This window comes from Eptesicus fuscus, chromosome 19 (assembly GCF_027574615.1).
Source record: "Eptesicus fuscus isolate TK198812 chromosome 19, DD_ASM_mEF_20220401, whole genome shotgun sequence".
NCBI lineage: Eukaryota > Metazoa > Chordata > Mammalia > Chiroptera > Vespertilionidae > Eptesicus > Eptesicus fuscus.
In genome coordinates this window covers 34,036,583-34,057,142 of record NC_072491.1, presented here as the reverse complement: position 1 = coordinate 34,057,142, position 20,560 = coordinate 34,036,583, and the positions used below count along the sequence as shown (strand labels likewise).

Genomic DNA, 20,560 nt, shown 5'->3' with positions numbered 1-20,560 from the left:
CTAGAATCCCTCGCCGCCTTTCAAGCTGCCTGGTGACGGGGTCCCGCAGGGACCCAGGATCCTCCTCTTCGCGGGTCTGAGCTGGGCGCCCCAGCTGTGACCTCATCACATTGATTAACAGTTGCAAGGGGAGACCACCCCGGGCCCACCCAGCCGATGCCGAACGGGCGGGCGCACCAATCGCGGGTTAGCAGGTGGCTGAATGCGGTCGAGCCATGCGGCGGGTGAGACGACGGCGCCCCTGGAACCCCCGCTCCGAGGTCGCCTTGCGCGCGTGCGCCGGGACTACATTTCCCATAGGCCCCCGCGGCGGAGCGCCGCCCAGCCGGACGCCCTCCAGCCGCCTCGCGGCCACGCAGCGGCCGCTCCGGGCCACCCGGCCGCAGAGCCTTTGAAAGACGGCGGGAGGCGGCCGGCGCCATGGCGAGCCCGGGACACCTGCTGTACGCGCTGGGCCTGCTGCTGTGCGCAGCGGTGACCCTCCGGCTGTCCGCTGCCCCTGCCTCCACCCAGAAGCCCATCATCGGTAAGAAGGCGCCGTGTCCAACTTGGCGCCTCCTGCCACGGGCTCCGGGGAGGCGTCGGGTCCGGGGAAGACCGTGGAGCGAGGGTGCGCCGGGAGCCCACAGGCAGGGCAGGAGAGCCGCGCCAGGACGCCGTGTGCATCTTGCTGAAACCACGCTGATGCCTGGTTGATTTCACAGGCCTTTAAAGCTGGGAGGGTGGAGAAAACCTTGCAGATTGTTTTATTCTCTAGGGATTTCTATGAATGAAGCAAATTCTGTGCATGCATTATAGTCATTAAAATTTCACTGGTTGAGGGTATGTTTCAAGATGCAATGCACTGTACGTATAGAAATCGAGTTGACTAGATATTCAAGAAATTATGGTCTTACCTCGGGTTTTGTCATCTTGAGCAGTGGAGGGCAGCAGTGGCCCGTGTGATCCTAATGCCAGTTCTGTGTGGGGTTCAAATGAAGCATGTAATATTTCGTTTCCAACAAATTCATATTTTAAAAAGTCAAATCCGTTTGCTTTGTCAGAAGGATTTGAGACAGGGCAGGAGAAGGCTACCCGTGGGAAGTCAGCCTGGAATAAAAACGTGCCAGAAATAATTTATGCCAGCAATTAAGATTGGTTTAATTTGTAACTAAATGCAAAGTAGATGAGAGTCTTTTCCTTTATATTGGTAATGCCCAATTTTCAAATGGGTTGTGTATCAGTATTTGGACATTGGACTGCCTTGTTTCATAGCTATGTAAGTTAGAGGTTAGATTCTCCAAGGAGAATTAACTCAAAATGTAATTCTGTGTGGTGGGTTGGGAATTGTGGGTTCAGGGAGGAGGGGGAAAAGGAGAGGAGGGGTATTCTTTTCCCTTTTCTAGAAACAGTGGTAGTTCAGGGTCAAATGTAGAAAGAATGAATATGCTTTTGGGCACCCTGATCAATTAAGACAAAATAGTTAACTGAACACCTACTACATGCCGAGCATTAAGTTAGGAAGTGCAAAGGATTCAAAGACAAGCCAGAAAAGTTGTGAGATAGCTTTAAAGTATGGGTGACATTTTGGTCACATTCTGAGGGGCTTGGAACAGAGCCTCAACTTTTCTCCCCAGATGGGGAAAGTGAGTATGTGTGGAAGCAAGGGGAGGCGGATACGTCTCTCTCATGTACGTATTTTTCTCCTTTCTGGTATCTTGTGTTCACATGTCCCAGTTCTCCCTTGTGGCACCTCACCCTTGCCTACCCTGTACCACTCCCATTTCCTATGACACTCCCTAATTTTTGCCCTACCAAATTTTGTTTTCCTTAAGAGGATCCAACCTATCCATGGGGAGAAAAACAGTCTTACTGAACAGATTTTGGCATTTGGTATATATTAACTGAGTGTCTGAGAAAATGACAGTTGTAAGAAGCTGGGACTACAGGAGAGTTGTCTCTTGTCACCTGCAGAGACACTGAAAGTGTTCCAAACGGTGGAGTAGGGATGGCTGCGGGCACAGGTGTGCTCTCTGGAGAGACGTGTTTTGATGGGACTCGGTATTATTCTGGGGCTGAGGTTCCAGTGGTGAGAGGCAGCCAGGGAGGTAGGTGGGGCAGAGCACATAGGGTCCTGTAATAGTTATGAGAGCTTAGGAGCCCATTGGAGTGCGGGGAGGTACACCCTGCTGATCTATCTCTGTGATCTCATTTTCTATCGCTTTTCCCTCTAGCTCACACAGGGCTCTGGTCCATATGGACTCCTTGCAATGTGACAGGCACACACCTGATTCAGAGCCTTTGTCCTTGCTGTTCCCTCACCCGGATCTCTCTTCCTCCAGATATCTGCATATGCCTTGGCCCCGCACCTCTCTTAGGTCCTGGATCAAATGCCATGTTCTACCTTCTCGGGGAGGACTTGCCTCGCAAGCATGTTTAAGAGATCCCCTTTCCCCCACAGATGGGACACCCCCCATCCCCAAACACACACCTCTTCCTCTGCTTTACTTTTCTCCATAGCACTATGTATTTTATCTTGTTTATTTATTTTTTGTCTTCTCTCCTTTCCCTCCCACACACTAAATTAAAGCCCACAGGGCAGTGATTTTTATTTGTTTTATTCATTTATGTGTCCCCAGCACCTAGTTCAGTGCCTGCTATGTGGTGTGATTTTGTAATATATACTACGTGAGTGAGTGAATGAATGAATGAGTGAATGGTGATATCAGGTTTCTTACCATGTGGAGAACTGGTTGGAGATGGTGGGGGGTGGTTTAAGAAAGGTTGGAGAGAGACCTTTTAAGAGGCTATTAATGATAATAGCTGGGGGGAGGCAAGATGTTTGCTTGGATTGAGGTAGTTTTGCTGATGTCGGAGAGATGTGGATAGAAGATATTTCCACTCTTGCTTTGTTGTCAAGGAAACAGTGCGTCTTTGAGTGTGTGTGGGAAGGAAGAGGCCTCCTTCTAGGTATAAGGATCTGTATGTACTGTGAGACCCATTGTAGATCTAAGGCTGCGTGAAGGAGGCTGGTGCTACTGTAAACATGCGTTGGGGACTTACTTGGCCTCCCTGATGAGGGCAGAGAGAGGAGGCTACTCAGATCAGCTTCCACTGTTCCTTTTATAAAGTTTGTGGGTGCACTTGCAGGAGAAGCTTCATATTTAATTCTGGGAATTAAATGAGTAAAGCACAGTAGTCCACCTGTCTTTGTAGGGAATACGTTCCAATACCCCCAATGGATACCTGAAACCATGGATAATACCAAACCCTAAATATACTATGTATTTTCATATATATGTAAGTATATATGATAAATTTTAACATAAGTTAGGCTCAGTAAGAGATTAGTAACAATAACTAATAAATAATAAAATAGACCAGTTATAACAATGCAGTTGACCCATACAGTTGAAAAATTGAATATAATTTAAGTCGACCCTCCGCATCTGCGGATTCCCAACCCTGGTTTAAAAATACTGTTTTTGATCCGTGGTTGGTTGAATCTGCATATGTGGGGATATAGAGGGCCGAGTATATAATTATTGAAAAAAATCGTGTATAAGTGGATCCATACAGTTCAAACCCGTGTTCAAGAAACAGCGCTATGCTGTAATAAAAGTTAGGTGAACGTGGTGTCTCTCCCAAAATATCTTATTGTACTCCACTCACCTTTTCCCTTGAGGAAGCACTTCACAGCTTCTCTTTGCCGTGTTCGAATTGCCAGCGCTGGTCTTGCACTTTGGGGTCATTATTAGGTAAAATAAGCATTACGAGAACTGCTGTCCTAGCCAGTCGATGTGCTAACCAAGTCCGTCACTAAGTGGTCCGGAGCATCTATAGCTTGAAGATGCTGGATAAAGGGATGGGTTCATGTCTGGGGTGGGGTGGAGTGGGACGGCTTGAGATTTCATCATGCCTCACAGATCAGTGTGCAATATATAACTTATGAATTGTTTATTTCTAGAATTTTCCATTTAATATTTTCAGACTGCAGGTGACAGTGGGTAGCCAAAACCTCACAAAGTTAAACCTCTGATAAGGGGGAACTACTGTCATATATATATATATATTTTGTTGTTGTTGTTGTTGTTATATTTTTACTGTGATTTGTTTCAGTTTCTGAGCAGAAAAAAGGCAATTGTTTGAAACTAAAACTTTTTATTTTGTAATTTAGGAATATTAATGCAAACATGCAATACTAAGGAAATGAAAAACCTGGGAAAATACTATATTGCTGCATCCTATGTAAAGTATTTGGAGTCTGCAGGTGCAAGAGTTGTACCAGTAAGGTATGATTCAGTATTTTTTTACACTGTATAAATAACACTGCTGTTTTACCTTTAAAATTAGCTTTTATCTCTAAAATGAATGCCTCCCTTTGATTGCATCATTTAAATGTGGTACTACTGCACCTGATTTTTGTCACAGATCTGATGCTTAAAGTCTCTCACTACATTGCTTAAAGTATGAAGTGATGTTTATCTCTCACATCATTAGAGGTATGTCATATGTATTAGATAGAGAATGAAATGATAGTTGTTTTTTTTTACAACCCCAAAGACGGTCCTCATTAGACAATCGTGAAATTAGTGGAGTAAAATAATCTATAACTTTACCACCTTTATTCCATAATTTTTGGGTAAGGGTCCACTTAGGGAATAAAGGAGATTTTTGGAAGATGACTTTCGAAGTACCTTCACACTCTACTTTAAAAGTTTGTAAGTAACTAATACAGCAGTGTTGCTTCAGTATAAACTGCAGGTATTACAGTTTTAAAAGAGCGACATTGGTTTTGTGATGTAATGACCTAGTAAGAATAAAATGATTCATACCATATATTGATTTGGAAAGAGTTGAATTTTTTAACAACAAAACTTTATGTGTTCACAGTATCTTATCATCCAAAATTAGTGTATTTTGGAAGCTTCCAGCACCACCCTCTAATCCATTATAAGTGATCTCACGCACAAAATACCACTTTTTGCTCTGTGCAAACTGCTTTTGTAAATAATTCTGCATTTAAAAACTGTACTATGCTCTGGCCAGTGTGGATAAATGGTTAGAGCTTCGGCCTGCACACCAAAGGTTCAATTTCCAGTCAAGAGCACGTACTTAGGTTGCAGGTTCCATCCCCGGCCCTGGTTCGTGTGTTTCTCTCTCAATCAGTGTTTCTCTCTCTCGTACTCTCTCCCTCTCTCCTCTCACATCTCCCTCCTTTCCACTCTCTCTAAAAAATCAATGGAAAAAAATATCCTCGTTGAGTGAAGATGAATAACAACAAAACAAACAACCCCCCCAAACAAACAAACAAACAAAAAAATCTATAACCAAAAATACTGTTCAAATGGAATATTAATAATCAAAATGCAAGTATTACAATTTAGAGAATTATATCACAAAATGCTTCTATGTTTAGCTTCATAAGGATTGTCTTTTTAAAAAAAATATATATATATTTCTTTATTGATTTCAGAGAGGAAGGGGAAGAAAGAGAGAGAAACATCAATGTTGAGAGAGAATCATTGATCGGCTGCCTTCTGCATGCTCCCTACAGGGGATTGAGCCCGCAACCCGGGCGTGTGCCATTGGCCAGAATCGAACCCGGGACCCTTCAGTCCGTAGGCTGATGCTCTATCCACTGAGCCAAACCGGTTAGGGCAAGGATTGTCTTCTTACTCATTATTTTACATTTAGCTGTCTCTACCCCAAGATGAACATTTGCTTTTGATGTTAGTCTTTAATTCCTCAGTAGCAGATCTAATTTTTCAAATGAAATCTTACTTGGAGACCAGATAGCACCAGAGTTTTAGAGCTGCAGAAGAGGCTCCAGGGAATCTTCAGAACCGCCTTTCAAAGTTTTGATTATGGAAACATTTTCTGCAAGCCGTTCTTCTAGGACAGTGGTCGGCAAACCGCGGCTCTCGAGCCACATGCGGCTCTTTGGCCCCTTGAGTGTTCTAACGCCACTTCTTCAAAATAGACTCGCCCAGGCCGAAAACAGACTTCTGCTCATGGGCCACGAAGTTTCAATCGCACTGTACGTGCGCGCCCGCACGTGGTATTTTGTGGAAGAGCCACACTCAAGGGGCCAAAGAGCCACATGTGGCTCGCGAGCCGTGGTTTGCCGACCACTGTTCTAGGACATTAGAGCCGACAGCCTGGGTGGGAAGTAGGAGGGACAGAGGCAGGTGTACCAGTTCAGAGACTTGCACTAGGCTGTGAAGCGGGGAGGGTTTGTCTTAGAACAGAGGTTGTAGCCTTGATAGGTAAATATTATTTTAAGGAAAATAAACACGACTTGATGACTAGTGTAAGGGTACAGGGAGGAAGAGATGAGAAAGACAGAAGTTTTGAAACGGGGGAAGTGTTGAAACCAGTGATTCACCAAGTACTGGCATGTGTGACAGACACTGAAAATGTGACTGTCAGCATAAAGGTTGATTTCCAGCTTGGGTTCCCAGAGTTCTTTTTAAGTAAATTGCTTGGAATTAGAATCATAGGATCATATAAAAACCACGTAACACATGGCAGCTAGATTCCCAGAGTAACCTGCACAGGGTTACCTAATGCAGAACGAGACAGAGGATCTCACTGATAACGTCGGGTTCATTTCTGCAGGTTGGATGCTGGGAGCCAACTCCTGCAGGTTAGAGGGAAAAGGAGGAGGATGGGAGACATAGGCAGAATGCTGGAATAGGTAAAGAAGTTTGTCTCTGGTCTTCACTTGTCTTCTCTCTACTACCTTCTCTCTCAGGTGCCTGCTGCTCTCAGGTTACCCCGGTTTCCCGCTGTGGGATTAGTGGGGCCCACAGAGACTCCTCTTCCTGAGAGGTAGCACGTGGCACCCCACGGGCTGCTTTTGCTTTAAAAATGTGCTTTGTTCACACAGCATTATAAAGCATTTTACACATTAGCAAATCAGAAGACTTTAATAAAATCTTGACTTTTGGCCTCTTTTTTTTTTTTTTTTTATTTTTTTAACAAAGTTATCTGGAGCTGATTTGAAGTGGAGCCAGTGCTCTCCACTGGCAGCAATGCCCTTCACTCCTTGTCATGCTGTGTCATTTGTCATCATTACCTGGCTTACACGGTGTTTTTTTAGTTAAAGAGAGAGGGAACTATTTCTCTTTCTTTGAGAAGTTCTTTTGCTTCAAAAAAGTCTCACAACATGCACATAACATCTGCATTCAAAGTATGTGACCTGGCCTATTGTCCCTGGCAGGTCTCTGGGGCACTTGAGTCTGTGACAGCCTCCCTCTCCCAAAACATTCAACAGTTACGGCTCTTAATGTGATACGCAGGGGTCAAAACTTCAGTCATGGACAATGCTGAAGCCATTTGTTTAAAATGAATGAAATGATTGAAGCTAGCTTACATGGCTAGCTGTCAGAAGTCCCTAGTGTAGCTGAGTGGTCTAAATCCATTCTGTTTCCTGATGGTGGTGGCTGCCCATCCTGATTTAAATATCCATGGGGGAGATTCTGGGTCCTGAAGGGTTCCCTTATTGTTGGCACAGTTTGGGCAGATTGAACTGGCAAAATACTGGGAATGAGTAAACTCACATTTCATCTCCCTGTCGCTTCTCAAGTCAGGGCCACCTGCCCATTTATCCGCCATGTAAGAGAATGGTAAGCAGCATTGCAATGTCACCCGCTGCTTTGTGGCTCTTTGCCAGAAGGATTATTATAACTTCCGAACAGACCTGAGCTTGCACAGCTCATTTGGAGTTAGAGCAGAGCCCAGAGGGGTTTGCTGGCCTAGTACAGCCAAGTTCAGGGCATCAGAGGTGTCCACTTAATAATGTTGATGAAATTGAAGCAGTAATAAAAAAAATTTCCAGCAAACAAAAGCCCTGGTCCTAATAGCTTCACAGGGGAATTTTACCAAACATTCAAAGAAGAACTAACACCTATCCTCAAACTATTCCAAAAAATTCAAGAGGAAGGAACACTTCCAAGCTCTTTCTCTGAAGCCAGCATTATCCTAACCCCCATACCAGATAAAGACATTACAAAGAAAGAGAACTACAGGCCAATATCTCTGATGAACATAGACGCTAAAATCCTCAACAAAATATTAGAAAATTAGATCCAGCAATATATTAAAAAGATCATACACCATGACCAAGTAGGATTTATTCTGGGGATGCAAGGCGGGTACAATATCTGCAAATCAATAAATGTGATATAGCACAATAACAGATTTTAAGATAAAAGTCACATGATCATATCAATTGAAGCAGAAAAAGCATTTGACAAAATTCAACATCCCTTTTTGATAAAAACTCTCGGCAAAATGGGAATAGAGGGATCATACCTCAACATAATAAGAGCCTTATATGACAAACCTACAGCCAACATCATACTCAATGGGCAAAAACTAAAACCATTTCCCCTAAGAACAGGAACAAGACAGGGATGCCCATTTTCACCACTCCTGTTTGACATAGTACTGGAAGTGCTAGCTGTAGTGATCAGACGAGAAAAAGAAATAAAAGGCATCCAAATTGGAAAGGAGTAAGTAAAACTGTCATTATTTGCAGATGACATGATATTGTACATAGAGAACCCTAAAGACTCCATCAAAACACTATTAGATTTAATAAATGAATTCGGCAACAAAATTAACACCCAGAAATCTATGTTTTTTTATATACCAACTAGAGGCCCAGTGCATGAATTGGTGCACCAGTGGGGTCCCTCAGCCTGACCTGCGGGATCAGGCCAAAACCAGCTCTCTGACATCCCCTGAGGGGTCCCAGATTGCGAGAGGGTGCAGGCCAGGTCAAGTGACCCCACAGTTGCAACCCCACAGTTGCACAATCAGGGCCAGGGAGGGATGTGGGAGGTTGGCCAGCCGGGGAGGGACAGCAGGAAGGCTCCAGGGCATGTCCAGCCCATCTCGCTCAGTCCCAATCGGCCAGTCCCCAGCAGCAAGCTAACCTACTGGTTGAAGCATCTGCCCCCTGGTGGTCAATACATGTCATAGCGACTGGTCGACTGTCTGCCCCCTGGTGGTCAGTGCACATCATAGCGAGCGGTTGAGCGGCCTTAGCATATTATGCTTTGATTGGTTGAATGGCCGACTGGTCGACTGGACAGTTAGCATATTAGGCTTTTATTATATAGGATAATGAACTCTCAGAAAGAGAAACTAAAAAAAAAAAATCTCATTTACCATTTCAACAAAAAATTAAAGATACTTAGTAATAAACTTAACCAAGCAGGTAAAAGACCTGTACTCAGAAAACTACAGGACATTGAAAAAAGAGGTAGAGGAAGATATAAACAAGTGGAAGAATTCACAGGGTGTTTGACGAAGGTGCCTCAGAATAATCCACGGCCAGATTAAGCCAGTATACAGTGATCTGCATGTCATCCCTCCCTAGATCTCAACTCTTCTAACTTTTGAATACACAGTAGTCCCTAGACCTTTGCAGTTGGTGGTGGGGGGAGTGAAGCATGGTGGAGGCTTTTCTTTTTTTTCTTTTTTTAATATATTTTATTGATTTTTTACAGAGAGGAAGAGAGAGGGATAGAGAGTTAGAAACATCGATGAGAGAGAAACATCGATCAGCTGCCTCTTGCACACCCCCTACAGGGGATGTGCCCGCAACCAAGGTACATGCCCTTGACCGGAATCGAACCTGGGACCCTTGAGTCCGCAGGCTGATGCTCTATCCACTGAGCCAAACCGGTTTCGGCTGGTGGGAGGCTTTTCTATGGATTGTTTTTATCTGCTAAAGCTGCCTGGAGTTAAGACAGGCATGTTAATACATATCTGTTTAGACCTTACATAAAATTGACTAGTGGAGAAATTACCAATGCTTAAATCTCCTGTGTTTTTTTTTTGTTGTTGTTGTTGTTAATAATTTTTTCATTTTTCAATTACTGTTGACATATACAATATTATATTAGTTTCAGGTATACAACATAGTGATTAGGCATTTGTATAACTTATGAAGGGATCCCCAGTAAGTCTATTTAGTACCCATCTGACACCATACATAGTTGTTACAATACTACAGGCCCGGTACACGAAATTCGTGCACGGGTAGGGTCCCTAGGACTGGCCAGCGATCAGGCCGATCTGTGGGGCGACTATTGGGGTGATTGGGACCCCTGCTCACGCCCGTCTTAGCCGGCCTAGCACCGCCCACTTGCTGGCCCCACCCCCGCTGCTGACGGTTGCCTACCTCTGCGGGGCAGCTGGTGCGGTGATTGGGGGGCCCCCGCTGGCACCCACATTGGCTGGCCTGGGGCCTGCAGGCTGGGGGCAGCTCCTGCATTGAGCATCTGCCCCCTGGTGGTCAGTGTGCATCATAGCCACTGGTTGTTCTGCTATTAGATCAATTTACATATTAGGCTTTTATTATATAGGATTATTGACTATATTTCTTATGCTGTACTTTACATCCCTGTGAGTACTGTTATATATGGCAATTTGTACATCTTAATTCCTTCACCTTTTTCACCTAGTCCCATAACCCCCTTCCCATCTGGTAGCCATCAATTTGTTCTCTGTATCCCCAAATCTCATGGTCTTTAATATTTTGCATATGAACACATACTTCACAATATTAAATTATATTAGACCAAAGGAAAGCATGTTTACTTGTATGATTAGCAAAACAAGGATATAATTGTGTGGCTTTCATGTAGTTTGAAAAGATGCCTCTAGGAAGGTAGAGAGGTGATATTACCTAGTATTTAAGAATTATTTTTCATCTGGCTTTTAACAATAATGCGGTGACTTCATTTAGAGCCTGACTGTTTTCATAGGTTTGGGAAATGGATGTTTTGTCACTGTTTTTCTTGTTTTCAGGCTTGATCTTACAGATGAAGAGTATGTAAAGCTTTTCCGATCCATTAATGGGTAAGTTGGCAGCACTGCCTTGATACGGTGTGTGAGGTCTATGTAGTCTGCTCTTGCAAAAAAGTACACATAAGTATTCCATGTGTTTCTGTGTAACTGTCTTACAGTGGTCTACCGTTAGATTTCTGAGTTCTTTCAGAGGAATTACATTGTTGAGAGAGAGATGCAATTGTCCTGTAGAGAAGGAAGCTTAAGAAATTAATGTTACACAGTAGACATATATCATTTTTTAAAATGTGTGACATAGTCTTTGTTCTTTTAATGCCTGTCTTAAGTATTTTGAAGCCACTTTGAATGGCATGGTGTACTGCTAGCTTAGGGGATTTATAAATCTTAAGCCTAAGGATACTACTCAGTTCTCTTTCAGAAGGTGATTTGAATAGAACTTGGAAAAAATTGTCTATACTGTGGCATCACCAAAAAAGTTATGATTGGTTACCTCACAGAAAAAAAAACTTTTAATATGAAAAAATGTTCAACATTATGCATGATTTAAGGAAATCTAATTATAGCAATTAAAAAAGATTTTTAAAAACTATTAAGTTGACAAAGATCAGAAAATTTGTTAATATTGTTTGGTGAAGATGTGAAGAAACAAGTATTCTCGTACTTTGCTTATGGCTGTGTAAGTTACATAGTCTTTTGGGGGCCAGTTTTGAAATACCAATTGCAATTAAAAATGCACATACCCTTTGAGCCAGGAAATCCTTTGTAAGGAAAGTTATTTTATAAGTATATACCCCCCATGTGTAGAGTTGGATCCATCATATGCACTATAGCACTGTTTGAAATACACTCAATTTCAAAGCCACCCATTAGTCCATCAGTTGAGAATTAGGTAAATAAAGGAGGCTGTCTATATCTGATAGAATGTATGACAGGTTAAAAAGCGGGATACCTGTCGGTGCTGCTTTGGACACTGTTGTTACTTGAACAATGTGATATTATATGAAAAAAGCAAGGCACATAGTGGTATGTGTAGTGTACTCCCATTTACTTTGGTTCTTAAGGTAGCGGGGAGGGTGACAGGTGTAACATAAATCTGTCAGGTCAATGCAGCAGATTTTATCGGTGGTTCTTCCTGATTGGGAGTGGGATGGAGAGAGTCTGTTACTGTAAAGTTTTTATAAAAAGAGTTTTTTTTAAAAAAACTTTTAAAAGCTGTATTCATTTATTACAATTTTTTTTTAAAAAAGGCTGTGTTTAAAACTTGCCTTCAGACTTCAGTTCTTTTTTTTGTGTGTGTGTTTAAAGATCTGCTTTTCTTGTTTTTATTTATTTACTAGCTTTCTCGTTGCAGGAAAAATCCTGCAATAGGATTTCCTGCTGCACTCTACCCCGCCTCCGTTCCTCCCTTGTTCGCCCGCCTCACCTTCTCCTCCAGCCCACCCGCTTTTCCCTTCGGCCCCGGCCCTGCCTCCGCTCCACCTTTATCACCCGCCTCGCCTTCTCCTCCAGCCCGCCCGCGTTTCCCTTCACCCCCGGCCCTGCCTCCGCCCCACCCTTCTCCTCCCCCCTCCCCCACCGCCCCCCCCCCCCCCCCCCCGCTCCCGCTTGCTTGCTTCTTCAAAGCTTTACTCCCTTCTGCAGCTGTTGGCTTCTTTGGACGCTGTCTTGATAATCAAATTAGCCGCCATCTTTGTTGGGGCAATTTGCATACTCATCCTGATTGGTTGGTGGGTGTGGCTTGGCTGGTGGGCGTGGCTTAGGTGTAGCAAAGGTGCGGTCAATTTGCATATTTGTCTATTATTAGATTAGATTGTCTAAAGTTTTACATATGTCTCCTTTTTTCCCTAATTGCCCCCCCCCGCCATTCCCACCCCGGGTAAGCCCTCATCACCCCAGTGCCTGTGTCCATTGGTTATGCTAATATGCATGCATACAAGTCCTTTGGTTGCTCTCTAACTGCCCCCCTCCCCTACCATTTGTCTCTAGATCGATCTATTCTTGTTCATCAGACTTCAGTTCATTTTGGTTCCGTAAATATTTACTATAAAGTCAGTTCAATTTAGTGAAACATTTAAAATGCCCGTTACGTTCAGTGTCCTTTGGCCCGGGCAAGGATAAACAATCCCAGGCTGGACTCTGTGCTAGAACCTCCCCATGCACGCCGGGAAATGAGCACTGCTCTGCCATGGCAGAAGCACCCTCACGGCCCCTGGGATGCAGTAGAGCCCATCCCGTTGCGGGGGTGCCCAGAGATGGAAAGGCAGAGCCTGGCTTTAAAGGAGTTTGTCAACTGGGAGGGGCAGTCAAGCTTTACTTGATGAAAGGATTTTGTGCCTAAACATACCAGGTTTGATTGGAGGCAGCCTTTTAAGTACTGAGTTGATGAAAAGGGAGAACTGCTAATGGGTCTTCATTGATCCACTTTGAGTTGTAGCATTTTCTGCATGGTTTTGTGGCAGGTGTTCCACCTCATACTTTATATGTTTCTTACTGGACTGTGATCTTACTAACAGCAAAACTTACTCATCTTTGGCTGTCCAGGCTCATGCTGAGCCTGGCTCATGCAAGAAGCAGAGTGTAGTTGTTGAATGAACAACCATCTCAGCAGCAGCATTTCACATATCTCAAATTCATATTTAAGTATTTTCAAAATGTTAATACCTTTAACCTAACTTTTATAATCTCTTTGGTCTATCCCTGCTTATTTCAAGTCTTGTTATAATGTTTAAAGTTTAGAATTGGTTTCAAAAGCTGATGTAAAAACATAGTAAATATTTTTCTATATCTCACCTTTATGGGTAGAATAAAATAAAATGAAATGTTTGCTACTTCCCCCACTTCCCCCCACCTAGACTTCTAGAAATGGGATTGTGTTCTTTTTCAAAACTCTTCTAATCCCATGACTATTACTGAAGAGATTTCAGGGTGATAATATAGCATTGAATTCTCATGGATATTTAATTTTAGCTTACATATATTTTTATGATCAGCTTGTTCTTTACAGTTAAAGAAATTTCTTTGTGAGCCATACCTGTCTCATGATTAATGGACCTCTAGTGGATGCTGGCATCACAGATCACCTTCATTAAACATACCTGTACTTCGGATGTTATCTCTACTTGATTTCTAGCTCTGTGTCCTCTCTCCCCCTACCCCATTTATTCACCTTAAGTTATCCGTACCAACAATAAACTTGTTTATCAAAGGAGTTTTGGAAGAATATGCACAAAAGTATTTTTAACTGCAATAATTTACAAATGGGTAGGATGGTAAATATTTCATACTAGAGGCCCAGTGCATGATTGAATCATGCACGTGTAGTGTCCCCTACACGCTTTCACTTTCGATCGCTGGGGAGCTGGGTGCCTGTCCGCTGGTGCACCAGGCCTTTCAGAAGCCTCCAGCTCGGTGGAGGCTTCTGAAAGGCTTGGTGGTGCCGGAGCAGACAGGCACCCAGCTCCCCCACTTTTGATGGTCCACGGCGGGACGTGAGCTCGCTGCCCCAAAGGCCCCTTCTGTTCCGCAGCACAGCCATGGCGCAGACGCTGAGCTCACGCCACCGCTGGCGACGCGAGCTCAGCATCCCGCTGGCCCAATCGGCTACCCCGGCCACCACGAGTCCCGCCCCCTGCGCCTCCTGCTGGCCCAGTCGTGGGCGTAGCGGAGTGATGGTAATTTACATATTACCATTTTATTAGGTAGGATTTTCTTTTGCCTTAGTTTTCTCATTTTCTGTAATGACCTTGTTGCTTATGCAATAAAGAAGGAGTTGTTTTAAAATAAAAAGATTGTTCGGTTTCTGTGGGGCGGGGTGGAAATGCATCCTTTCTGATGTTGTTTCAGGGTCCTCTTCCCTGGAGGAGGCGTTAACCTCAAGACGTCAGGTTATGCCCGCACGGCCAAAATATTTTACAGCCTCGCCACACAGGTAAATATCAGTTGTTTCTTATTATTCCAGATGGGGTTTTAAAAAATACATGTTTTTATTTATCTTTCTTAAAGAGAGAGGAAGGGGGAAGGAGAGATAGAAACATAATGAGAGAGAATCATCCATCAGCTGCCTCCTGCATGTCCCCTATTGGGGATCGAGCCTGCAACCCAGGCATGTGCCCTGACCGGGAATCGAGCCTGCGACTTTTTGGTGCATGGGAGGACCCACACCAACCGGGGCCCAGATGGGTTTTTGTAATTTGCCATGGGGATAATTCCTTTTCAGGCATATGATAATACTTCCTTCATAGTTACTCTAGCCTCATCATCCCCTCACCTCTTGAGGTGTCTGCTCATGAGCAGCCAGTGGTCGCTATCACTCATTTTCTGTTTCATTTAATTCTGGCTCCAGAGGCCCTTCAGAGCCTTGCTGACTGGCCCTCTCTATTTGTGCTCGCTAATGGGAACCGGGTCCTCATGGTGGCTTAGTAGGCTGTTTTTATTATGTATTGGGCGTTATTCATATATTACTAATTTTCATCTCCTCTTGAAAGCTGCTCTTTGTCCCCACCTAGTCGATGTATCTATAAATTCTGAGATAATGGAGGAAGGAGTGTGTTCAAAACCAGACAATTACCCAAAGCGACAAGATTTATAGAAGATGCAAAAATAGGCATTTTATCATTTTAGCATTGTCTTTGATATTTATAGTCCCTGTTACTTGTATTATTTGGTAGTTGACTGGCAGATGTCAGTTTCTTTCCCAAAACAACTAAGGTTGGATAGTTTGTTAAAACGGAGTTATTATGTGGGAGCTTGGAGACTAAATGGCAGCTTCCTTTTGGAACCTGGAAAATGCTTCAGAAATCCATGTACCTCTCAAGTGCCAGCCTTGTAATGACAAACCAAAAGTACGATTTTTGTTTTGAAAAGGTTGAATAAGTTTCGTTTTCTCTTTCAAAGAGTTTTGATGATGGAGACTACTTTCCCGTGTGGGGCACATGCCTTGGATTTGAAGAGCTTTCCTATCTGGTCAGTGGAGAGTTACTATTAACGCCCACAATTACTGAGGGAATCACAATGCCGCTGAACTTCAGTGAAGGTAAGAATTCTCTTTTTGACCCTTTAAGAAATGTTAGCTGGGCAGGATTAGGAAGTAGCAAATGTCAAGTAAAAAGTGCTCATGACATTTATTAATTTTTAAATTATTTACACAGGCTAGAGATGTGAATGATCATGTTTGTACTCAAATTATGAGGATGGCTTAAGAAATTTTAAATTTTGATAACTCATTGCTTTGACTGGAGATTAGTGATTTCAGTGGATTTTATTTTTCTGTGTTTAAATTCTTTCCCTTGTACCTACCTTGCTTCAGGTATACTGCAGAGCAGAATGTTCCGGAATTTTCCTGCTGACTTGTTGCTGTCCTTAGAATTAGAGCCTCTGACTTCAAATTTCCACAAGTGGAGCCTCTCCAAGATGGTATCATATTAATTATGTAATGAAATCAATGCATTTAGATTAATTATAGGAGTAATTATTTTACTTTTATACTCCAGAATTTTACGAAGAATGAAAAATTAAAGGCGTTTTTCAATATACTAACTACAAATACTGATGGCAAGATTGAGTTTATTTCAACAATGGAAGGTATATGTCACTCTACATGTACACTTTTCACATATTATGTTTATTAGTTTTGATTTTATAGTGTGTTTTTTTAATGAATAAAATCACAATAACTTTGGGGCCTGAAGATTGAAATTAGGGCACTTTTGGAGATAGGAACTGTGTTTTGTTCATGTTCCAAAGCAGCTGTGGTTTACCTGGATCATCTAGGTGGTGGTGGGGTGAAGAAGGGAAGAAAAGAGAGTGATGAAGAAATAAATACAGTGTCCTCTCTTCTAAGAAAAAAAAAATTATCGAACTTATTGGGGTAACATTGGTTAATAAAAGTATAAAGGTTTGAGGTATACAATTCTATAATACATCATCTGTATCTTGTGTGCTCACCACTCAAAGTCAAGTCTCCTTCCATCATCATTTCCCCCCCTCCACCTCCTTCCCCATGATCATCACCACACTGCTGTCTGTGTCTATGAGTATTTTATTTTTTTACCCAATCCCTTCGCCTTTTTCACCCAGCAGTAATGTGGATTAAGTACTTTGACAGGTTCTCCTCCAGACAACAACAAAAGGTGCAACTGACATACAGCAAAACATCTTCCTAAATACATTGATGAAATGGCGAGAAAATAAGGATACTCAGGCCAAAAACTCCCAAGGGCTGAGTGGAGTATTTGGGTGGGGCTCCCTGGAAGGAGGTGATGGGGTGATAGCTCATGGAATCTGGAAGGCAGAGAGCACCAAATGTCTGCTTGGTTTTGAACCAAGGACCTCTTGTGTGTGAGGCGAGCCAGATGACCGCTACACCACAGAAACCCGCTGAAGTGGGGTATTTAAGTCAGCATTCCTATTAATGAGGAGAACTTGAGGCAAAGCTCAGGACCCCCCTACATGGAGAGGACCCCATGGAGCAGGACCTGAAGGCTACACCCTCCATGAATCCTGCCTGCAGAGCTGCAAGGAGACCTGCCCATCTGGAGTCTGAGATGGGGGTGGTAAACAAGCCTTGAGCATTCAGACGGCAGGCTCGAGTGTGGCCTGCATTATACTAATTGGGAAGTTCGAGAAATCTCAGCTCAAAAATGTCTGAAGTTGTCTCAGAGGCTCAACTATTTTCCTTTACTCTGATGAACTAGTAAAGCGAATCATATTACAGATTGTAAAAGGTTGGAAATCAGTGAATTACTGTATTGTGACTGTGAACTGAAATTCTTTATTTTGTGTCTGAGAACATGCACAGTTTTACTTTGTCTGAGTTAGTGAGTTAAAGTACGTTTACATAGGACATAAAATGTAATTTAGTTGTAAGTAGCATGGTAGATATTCTCACTGCTTACTACTTACTCGTTTGTGTTTTTCATGCAGGGTACAAGTATCCGGTGTATGCCGTCCAGTGGCATCCAGAGAAATCTCCTTACGAGTGGGGGTTATTTAGTGGCATTTCCCACGCACCCAACGCTGTGAAGGCTGCATTTTACTTAGCAGAGTTCTTTGTTTCTGAAGGTAATATGTGGGTACATAATCTTATCACTCCATTAGTGTGGTTTTGAAGGAAATGCCCTCATCTGAACTTTCATATACTCTTGCTCTATGTAAGTGCTTTTTTTTAAAACCAAACAAAACACACGTTTAAAACAATCACAATGAAAGCCCTGAAATTGAGGTATTAGGCATTCAAATAAAACCAGGACAATGATTTCAATTAATAATATTGTGTGCTCTGAAATGTGCTGAATACTTGAACAGTGGTGTAAAGACTGTTGGATTCTTTTTTCCCTTTCTTTCTTGAATACTTTTTCTTTAATATTCTTCCCTACTAGTCTTCTTTTTAGGAATAATGCTTTAGTTATAGCATTTTCTGAGAATTAGATGTTATATTTTCAAGGCAATTATATAAACTGAGTATATACTCATCCTTCTGAGCTTTGCTTTTTTATTTTTTTTCATGCTGTGTTTGTGGGTAGAATTGAGAATTGGTTGTAGATGCTTATGTTTTAGTTGAGTGATTCTGGGATAAGACAGCTACAAGCACCACTTGCAAGGGGCAGGCATCACTCTGGTGAGGCGTGGCCATTGAACCCTTCAGCGAGCCTTGTTGGCGTCTCTCCAAGCTTGGCCTAAGTTTTTGGCAACCCTCCTGCCCACACTGAACTCACTCTGGTTTAGAATTATGCTCAGAGGAAAGGGCAATTTCATGACAAAAATCCCAAGTTAAAAGAAAAAAAAAAACAGTTCTCCCTTGTGTAGTATTAGTTCCAAGAAGCGTTTTCATGTCTTGTGTGTCGGAGTAAATGAGAACAGGGTGGAGCAGTTGGCTGCAGTGTTGTCCCGTGGCAGGGCTATTATTTGTTCTTTATTTTCTAACTAGAGGCCTGGTGCACAGCATTCGTGCACTGGGGGAAGGGAAGGGGGGTGTCCTTCAGCCTGGCCTGTGCCCTCTCAGGGGATGTCCTTAGCACTGCTGCAGAGGCTGGAGAGGCTCCTGCCACTGCCGCTGCACTCTGCAGCCATGAGCCTGGCTTCTGGCTGAGCAGCACTCCCCCTGTGGGAGTGTCTGCCCCCTGGTGGTCAGTGCATGTCATAGCTACCAGTTGTTCCACTGTTCAGTCAATTTGCATCTTAGCCTTTTATTATATAGGATATCCTTGTTTTAAAACATGCCACAACAGCCTGTAGTTACTTTATCTTGATCTTAGGAAAATGTCTGAGCCTTTACCTTCTTACATTCACACTTGACCCCTGCCCCCTTCTCCGTGCCTCTCATAGTTCTGCCTGGCCTGTGGGAACTGCCTCATGGCCCCACCTGACTCATCTTTGCCAGTTTCTTCATCCTCTTCACTCTTGAAGCATCTCGATGAAGATAGACTATAAAAACATTACTATCTCTAATTCTGTGTGGTTACTAGACTCGACTTCTTGCGTGTTAGCACCTTGCCCTGGTTATATTTCTGTCCCCAGTCTCTGCATTAAATCCTATACGCAGTAGGCACTTAGTGATGAATGGGGCGTGAGCACCCCATTTGGTCTGGGTGGGGCAACGTGCAGCTGTGTCAGCAGGTAACTGCTCTACATCAGGTGCCCCTTCATTTGGGGGAAGTTCTATAAGGTATGTTTCCTTTTGGGTACTATTTTCCCACTTAATACTGATGATAGGATGAGATATTATAAAGTAACCTTTAGAAAATGATATCCTATCCTTTTAAAAATTCACATTTTCTTTTTCTTGCAGCTCGGAAAAACGGTCATCATTTTCAATCTGCTGTTGAAGAGAACGAAGCACTGATTTATCAGTTCCATCCCGTCTATAGTGGAAATATTTCTTCATTCCAGCAAATTTATATATTTAATTGAAAGCTTTCCATATGTTGACAGAAATTTTGAATAATTCCATGGTGGAATTGTTTTAATAACTTGATACTCATGGCAGTAATGGAAAGCCACTGAGATTTCGTCTCTCTGTTGTTACTGGCTCTGCATCTTTATTCAGTATATTTGACTATATCACATTTGATAATTAGTGGGACAGATAAATAATCATAGTGTATTTCATGTAAAAGCTTTCTTTTATCTCAAGACTAGAAAAAAATTCATTGAAAATACAGATAATTTATTTTTTTCTGATTGATTCTGGAAATAAACACCACCTCCTACCCAGTCTAACCATCCTTGCTGAAGACTCTTTAAATCTTACCTCCAGTTCACTGCGATCTCTCTTGAGTCTCAGGAGTATTCAGGCCCTCAATAAGTACTTGTGACTATTTATGAATGAACTATTTCCCCCATGGAAAATAATTTGAAAGCTGTCATACATTTATTTGGGTGCATCTTATCTAATAAAAGGGTAATATGCAAATAAACCATCACTCCATGAATAATATGGCAGTGCCCATGGCTACAAAGATGGCAGCGTGGGCCAGAGCCGGTAGAGCGGGTGGGAGGCTTGGCTTCCTTTGTCGCCTGCTTTCTTCACAACCAGGCGACAAAGGAAGTCAAGCCACCTGCACGTCCAGGCTGGCCGCTGAGGGAGATGTGCAGGGAGTGCAGTGGGGAGACATGCCGGGAGTGAGCAAGGTTCCCTGTCTGGGGGTTCCAAATATGCCATTGGTTCCTTTCACCGCTGATTCCTCTCCTCGCAGGTATCCTCCATGCAAAAGCCGTTCTGTGCAAATATGTCATGTCCTTATGGGTGAATCCTAAA

General features: G+C 43.0%; 1 protein-coding gene across 1 annotated transcript; it reads left to right on the top strand.

Annotated features, from left to right (window-relative positions):
* The first annotated feature begins 306 nt into the window (after positions 1-306).
* Positions 307-20,022, top strand: GGH (gamma-glutamyl hydrolase). Its single transcript, XM_008143306.3, has 9 exons — positions 307-526; positions 4,157-4,271; positions 10,807-10,857; positions 14,650-14,734; positions 15,700-15,838; positions 16,112-16,218; positions 16,296-16,386; positions 17,728-17,865; positions 19,592-20,022. The coding sequence occupies exons 1-9, from the start codon at positions 421-423 to the stop codon at positions 19,711-19,713; spliced, it is 954 nt and encodes a 317-aa protein (XP_008141528.2). The 5' UTR covers positions 307-420; the 3' UTR covers positions 19,714-20,022.
* Positions 20,023-20,560: the final 538 nt, after the last annotated feature.

What these genes read in the sequence shown, in the direction of transcription:
- GGH (XM_008143306.3), top strand. Translation starts at nt 421, where the DNA reads ATGGCGAGCCCGGGACACCTGCTGTACGCGCTGGGCCTGCTGCTGTGC. An exon ending in GCAAGAGTTGTACCAGTAAG is followed by an intron (nt 4,272 to 10,806) that starts GTATGATTCAGT and finishes TCTTGTTTTCAG; the next exon opens with GCTTGATCTTACAGATGAAG. An exon ending in GTTTATTTCAACAATGGAAG is followed by an intron (nt 16,387 to 17,727) that starts GTATATGTCACT and finishes TTTTTCATGCAG; the next exon opens with GGTACAAGTATCCGGTGTAT.